Consider the following 7,761-nt stretch of genomic DNA (forward strand, 5'->3'; position numbering starts at 1 on the left):
CATGGTTCGATTTATGAAGGAGCACGCCAAGGGTAATTCGAACCAGCCTGGTTCGAATTACATACGTCGCACAATTGGCTATAGTTCGAACTAGGTCAGTTCGAATTACATGGGTTAGTAGTTCGAACCACATTTGTTCGAAACCACATTGGTTCGAATTACATTCAAAGATCCTCTCCAAGTAGTTCGAACCACCCTGATTCGAATTACTAACGTTTGTAGTTCGAACTACCCTGGTTCGAATTACATAAAAATAGCTTCTGGCTTATTGCTGAAACGATTTTCAGTTTGGCGTATTTACGTTACACTATTTTTGGCTTGGCTTAATGGGGTTTTTTATCCTAAAATAAAAAAGAAATTATAAGGAAATATAAATAAATGTAGCCAGAAACTAATGTCTCTCATAGTTTTGAAAGGCAGGAGCTAGGATAGACCTGTGCAACAAAGAAGCCACCTACGGCAATATGAAAAAAGAGACTAATATTAGTGTTTGAAAGAAGAGAAGAGAGACTAACTCCTGGTCATTGTCATCTAACAATGTGATTGTCATTTGTAAAACAAGAAATTTAGGTTGATAACGTGATTCACAATGATAAATAAATTTTTAAAAATTTATTGTTCAGATAGACTAATCTTTAAAAATAATAGTACTAATAAAATTTTTAGGATAATACGTGGATATATTATTTTTAAATTATTTTTTATAATTAAAATAAAAATCTTAATTTTAATTTATCCACATTTATCATCGTAAAGAACGTTATTGATATTTTTGTAGAAATTAATCGTTTGTGTTATTTTTATTCATTCAATTTACTATTGTCTTGTTCTATAAGATAATTATAAAAAATTCTCATCCAACTTGTTTACCTCCTCCACAATCACTTGGATAGCTCTTCTTGTTTCAAAATAACTTGTTCTATGATCTTCAGTTCTCCTAATCTATTCAAAATATTTAAAAAATCATAAATTTAAAGAATAAACCTTTTAAGTAGAAGCATAATCAAATGTTCTTTTTAATTGGATTTGTTATATGTAGTATGTACACCTCTATTTATTATATCCAAAAATTGCATCTTCTAAAATTGTGATAACTTTATGTGTAAAAGATACGTAAGTTTCTTGAAAAAATATTAATAACTATATAAAAAATTAATAAAAGAGCACAATAATAAAATGATAAAAAATTTTAAAAAAATGTCAAATGAGGAGAAAAAATAAACTAAAAAATAAATAAATACGTACTCAAAAAAAATGTAGTTAACTTTTATAAGATAATCAAATTTTGATTTCTCATATTTTAACTTTTTTTTTAATGTTTTCATTTTTTAATTTAAATTGATAAAGTTAGTCTTTTAAAATGTCAATTATTTTAGTACATAACTAATTGATTAGTCGTTTAAATAATTAATTAGATGTACATTGGTTTTGGCATTAAATTAATCTACAGAATATGTAGAAATAATATTTAGCCCATTAAAAAGATTTGGGAGATTCTATGGTGCTGAAACTCAATTTTATTTTCACCTAATGAAGTAATATATCTTCCTTTAATGGCTACGTGTGTTCCATAGAAGTGACGGTCTCATTGCAGTTGTCACAGTTGATTCCAATACAATTAGAATCGAGACCCACAAATCATATTATTTGTCCCTCAAATTACTTAGCTATAAACTTAAAACGAATCATAAACACATGTTAAATTGTTAACGATTCATTTAAAAAAATATATTTTATAATGCTTTATATTATTTTAAAATTTTTTTTGTGGACCTGGTCTTGGATTCTAACGGAGGCTTTTGGCACGATTAGAATTAGGAGTGGGTGTGCACAGTAAATTTATTAGTTTGAGTTTGAGCAATAAATAAATAAATTAATTAAAAATAGACCTTTCTTACTAAAATAAGAAAAAAGAAACTTAAGAATGTGTGAATCTTTTCTCGAGTGCAAGACCAAATAATAAAAAAAAAATCAATTTTCTAGTGTCTATTATTTGATATTGAATTTTCTTTTATAATATTTAAAATTTATTTATTTCTATATTTTAAATTAAATATTAACTATTTAAACTTTTTTATTAATTAAATATCAAATTTTAAAATTCTATATCAAACACCATAAAAAATTTTTTTCTCATGTTTTGTTATTATTAATAAATTATGAACAATCTTAAACTCCACAGATCACAATACACTAAAGGTCACTATTAGAAACATCACTTATTAGGTATTCAAGTGTAAGTATCTATTAATATAGAGATGTATATAGTAGCTAGGTTATCATTATGCAATTGTTCTTATAATTAATATTTTGGCCTTTTATTTTTTAGTCGATATTTTTGTTTTATCATTTTTCAAAAGACAGTGATATAATTTAATTTAATTACCAGATTTATAGTCAAAATAGTTTATTTTAAAAGAACATATATAAGTAATTTTTATCTTTAAAATTATAAAAATAATTAGTCTAATTAGTTATTATATAAATCAATCTTATTTATCATGTTAACATTAAATCTGTAATATTCTCTAATAATATCGAACCAATTTGATTATAAATTTTAACTAATTATGTCGAATTTATTTTATAAATGGATAGAAATATTATTCCAAAATTCATTTTTATATTTTGAATTAAGAAACTTTGACGATTTTATATCAAAAATATATTTAAGAGTAAGAGAAATAATCAACATCGACATAAAGTCACAAAAAAAATCAACATCGACATAAGTATACTAACGATTCACTCAAATTTTTTTTTTGTATTATTTAAAAGTAAAAGATCTAACTTTTACAAAACACAATTAATAAAAATGATAGTGATATACTAAACCATGATACATGTGTGAGTATATATATATATATATATATATATATATATATATATATATATATATATATATATTTCTCTATAACCAGATATTTAGTGTAATTTCTAATTTAATTTTTTAAGGAAGGCAACATTTTTGTTTAAGTATTATGAGTTTATGACATGATCGAAAAAATTTCTTAGTCATAAATTTTTTTCTTTGGATTTTTTTTACTGGCCATAAACTTTTTTTTTTTTCTATTAGTAATAGAGGTCTATTATTTATTTATTGTTCAAATTCTAGCTAAATTGATTAACAATTTTACTGTACACAATCCATTCCTAAATTGCATGAAAGTTTCATTATAATCCAAAGTCAGGTCCATAAAGAGATAAACTAAAATAATATAAAGCATTATCAAATACATTTCATTTAACGAATCATTAATGTGTTTATGGCTAATTTTAAGTTTACCGCTAAATACATCGAAGGATAAATACTCGGTCCCGCTTATGCTTGTACTGGGATGAAGTGTGATCATTTTATTGGAATAGGTATTTTTATAGAACACGCGTAACACAAAGAGAATGACACCTTATTTCAGTAGGTGAGGATAAATTTTAATTTCATCACCTTCCCAAAAAATTTATATGTATATGATATATAGTATACAATTATACATTATTCACTCATATACAAAAGACCTTTATAGATCATATATATGTTGTCTCACGTGTATTTAATAAATTAAGAGCTTCGCGAAAATAAACCTCTATTCTCGATCATTCAAATATTACAATAAATTAATATTTGTTCAAATGCTAAAATCATGAATATAATTAGGCATTAATGATGACGTATATAAAAATAATCATAAACATAATATTCACCAAGTATTTAAAGATAACCCTGTAAACTGTAGTGCATCACCAACAACCAATTGCGACGGAATTCTCTGTGAAGTACTCTTCTTAAATCTCTATAGTAAATAGCTTTTTATTAAATTTCTATAGTGAATAACTTCTTATTATTAGAAGAATTTCCATTAACACATAGCACAACAAAAAAAAAACAAAAATCTCTCTTAATATATTATAGTATTATAATTATTAAAATATATTAAAATCAATTAGTATTGATTATAATTTTTTTAATATTGATCCTGCTTTATTATTTGCCTTATAAATATATATATATGGTAAAAGCACAACAGAAAACAAAGAATACAACTAAATCCATCTAAAAGGTGTATACAAATAGATTAAAATTACAACAACAAAATCTGAAATTTAAGACGGATGATGAATGGATTAGTTCCAGTCTTCATCACTGAGTTGATCATCAGTGTCATCCTTGGGAGGTCTAACAACCAATACAACCATTCCCAAACTTTCCTTGACGCCATTCTCCTTCAATGCTGAACCCCTCTGAACCATTAAACCATCATGACCATCAACCTTAGCCAAATAGAACCCATCATCCGCAACTACCTCCGTATTCTCTCTATCAGCCACCACCAAAATAGGCTCCTCCTTGTAATACCTATTCACCTTCCATGGCAAAATCCTCGCATCCACAAATGAAACCACAACTCCTCCTCTCCCCATCGTAGCCACCGGTTCCCACCGGGGCAAAACCACCCAGCTCCCCCACGCTTTCTCTGCCCTCACGATCCTGAACTCACCCTCGCTCCTGCACTCAAACGGTGCCTCCATAACCTCCTTTTCTCCCTTTTCCGCCTTGCATACCGGCAACACAATAACCGAGGTAGCCTCCGCCACCTCACCGTACTTCAACCTCACCACCGGCACAAGAACACCTCTTCCGACCTCGTTCCCCTTCTCTTCATCCGTGTCTCCTTCCCCCTTCAACTCCTCCAGAACCGTGTTCTTCGCCTTCTCTGTGACGGCAACCTTCAGCGCCTGTTCCAACGCAGAAGTTCTCTGATCAGAAGGGTTCTTGTGCTCCCTGCTTTGCCGGTAATACATGAAAGAGAGACAATCTCCGGGGAGAGTGTAATCGAAGCTCTCCCAACCCTTCTCCCCTCTCCTGCCAGGGAAATCTTTCATAGCGCGCGCCAAATTCTGAGCTCCCTTTCCATCGAACTTATTATCCACTATGTAACGGGCGGCGGCAGAGCGCTGGGAAGCACTCAGGAGGCGAATCTCGTAGAGAATCTCAGCGCCGCTGGTATCGAAGGCGGAGAGGACGTCAGGGTCAGTATTTGACTGTTGGAGTGACTCCCGGACTTGAGCAGCGACGACGAGGCGATTCTGCTCGACGCCGGATATGCCGGTGAGCTCTTCAATAGAGGGAGGGGTGAAGCCATCTTGGATGAGGGAGGAGATAAGGGGAGCGTACTCATGCCATGTGCCGAGTCGGTTGGCGAGAACTTCTATGCGGCCGGCGGTGTCGAGGGTGGCAAACTGCGAGGGGAGCGGTGAAGGCGGTGGTCGAAAGGGCTGGTAGAGTTGTTGCTGCTGTGGGGGTTTGGATCTGGGAATATACGGCGATGGGTTTAGAGAGGCCGAAACTGAAAATGAATGTTGTTTGTTGTGTTTGAAGGAGTGGTTGCGATTGGGGCCGTGGTTGCGGCTGTGATTGCCAGAGAAGTAGAGACTCTTCACCACGCTGCTCACTGACAGTGCCATCATCCTTCTTTCCTTTCCTTCTACCTTATCTGCTCACTTATCCTAATATATTCTAACTTTCATGAGCAGCTCTTTATTGCTATCTACTCTCTTGAATATCTTTAATTAATTTTCTTGCATTTTTTCTCCTATGATAAGAATAAAAAAAAAAAAAAGGATAAATGTTAGAATAATTTATAAGAAGATTTGTTTAATGTATTAAAAAACACTTAGTACTCTCTAGTACTCTATTAAATACCTTAAAAACACCTAATAGTCTAATACTTCTTGGTACTCTTTTTATATATACTTACCGACACTATTAGACAAGTTAACATGGTATAAAATATATAAGCAAGTAAGTCTCTATCTATTTAGCAACCAATTTAAAGAATAATTTGTGTTATTAAATTTTAATATTATATTGTAATGCCTCACAATTTAGCATTTTATTTATTTAAATATAAATTGATTATGTTTTATTGCATATTAATTCACCATTTTTGTTAAATATTTTTTCTTAAAACTACAAAGTTCATATTATTAAATTTTTATTTAGTAATAAACTCTTATCATTTATATTTATATTATGAAATTTGAATATGTAATTATATAAATAATAAATGAATTATTTGAAAATTTGGTAATAAAATAATGTTGAGTTCTTTTGCAAATATAAACCATACAAGATGAGTTTTGTAACTTTGAAAAAAAAATAAAACATTTAATTAAGGTTGTGAAGTAATATCCAGTAATTATTTAATAGCAAAAAATATTTTTTAAATTGGTTGCTAATAGAGATAATAACTAAAATAATTTATCAATTACTACCTCATTATTAAGTTAATTTTTTTTTGTTACAAATTGAAATACATCTTGTGTTATGTCAGTTAATATTTTATATTAATTTTTATTTCATATCCATTTTTCATTAATATCATTGATCGATCAATTGAGAGAAAATTTAAATCGATTGATATTTTAAAATTGATAAATCGAAAAATTAATTTAATTATTACTTGTAAAATTTAGATAAAACTGTAAAAGTAACAAATTTTTTTTAGTATCCCAAAGCAAAGATATACAAGTGAATTTCTAATGGGTTGTAATTATGGTGTAATCCAGGTATATGGGCCACGGTTTCGCCCTATTTCTTATGCCAAAAAAAATTCACTCCAACTGAATTTCGTGAAAAAAAATTTTTAAATGAAAATTGCACCCACCTATTTTTAGTTTGAGAAATTCAAAAATTTTAAAAGATCCCGAGAATTGTGTTTTTAAAAAATAAAAAAATTCACATATTAAAATCACAACCACCAATGACCAATTTCTTTAAGTATGAATTGAAAAAATTACAAATCGATCCATCTGTTCTTGCCATTTTGTAAACTAGTCCTCATATTTTTAGACAATTACAAAAAAGCCCGTATGTGTGAGAAATTCACACATTCTAGCATACTTTTTTAGCCGCAAAGATATCTCATAGAAGTCTCTAAACACCATAGACCATGATATGCTATATATCTCATTGACACTAATAACAAATTAATTTTTTTCTCTTAATTCACATAATTAATTTGTTCTGAATTAATAGCTAGCCATAGCCAAACATAAATGCACTGAAAGTGAGGTGCTTGTGATAGATAGTAAAAGACACCAACATCATCAACACAAAACAATTACATGTGAAGAACTAAGCAGCTCTCACTACATTACCATATATATCACGAGCCCACAAAGATAAAATAAAACACTATAATTTAATCATCATATTACAAATTAATTAAGAGATTAATAAGGTGGCCACCAATTTTTCAAAACAGAAGGATCAATATTGGTAGTGGCTTCATCACCTTGAATGCAACACTGAGATAATGGTAGCTCCGGTAAGGTCTCAAAAACTGATGAAGAAACATTTTGTTGCTGATGAAGAGGAACAACAATGTCCTGATCAGCAGGGTAACAATAATAATAGCACTGATCATTTATACTATTATCATTATTATTATTGTTGTTATTCACATGATCATAGTTCATCATCAAAGTTTGGTGAAGCCAAATCTGAGCCTTGAGGAACTTAACATAGTGAATGGCTTCTTCCAACATAGAAACAGTGTCCATCTTGCTGCCACCAGGGACCATGCTCTGAAGGATCTTGAACCTGTCACTGATTCTGTGCCTTCTTTCTCTTGCTGCCACACTTTGTGGGTCAGTTGAGAGTTTCATCACTCCCTTGTTCTTCCTCTTATTGTTGTTCATAGCATTACCTTTCTTCCTCTTGTTGTTTGGGTTTGAAGATGAGCCTTGTTCTTCTATTGA

The 7,761-nt window shown here is 30.2% G+C and overlaps 1 protein-coding gene across 1 annotated transcript; it reads right to left on the reverse strand.

The window, feature by feature from the left end:
• Positions 1 to 3,957: 3,957 nt before the first annotated feature.
• Positions 3,958 to 5,755, reverse strand: LOC112728040 (rubisco accumulation factor 1.2, chloroplastic). The gene has a single exon (XM_025778015.3). It carries the CDS (start codon positions 5,464 to 5,466, stop codon positions 4,123 to 4,125), a length of 1,344 nt encoding a protein of 447 aa, XP_025633800.1. The 5' UTR covers positions 5,467 to 5,755; the 3' UTR covers positions 3,958 to 4,122.
• Positions 5,756 to 7,761: the final 2,006 nt, after the last annotated feature.

Source organism: Arachis hypogaea, chromosome 12, assembly GCF_003086295.3.
Source record: "Arachis hypogaea cultivar Tifrunner chromosome 12, arahy.Tifrunner.gnm2.J5K5, whole genome shotgun sequence".
Lineage (NCBI taxonomy): Eukaryota > Viridiplantae > Streptophyta > Magnoliopsida > Fabales > Fabaceae > Arachis > Arachis hypogaea.

Excerpts from the sequence above, each read along its gene's own strand:
- LOC112728040 (XM_025778015.3), bottom strand. The coding sequence starts at position 5,466 with ATGATGGCACTGTCAGTGAGCAGCGTGGTGAAGAGTCTCTACTTCTCT.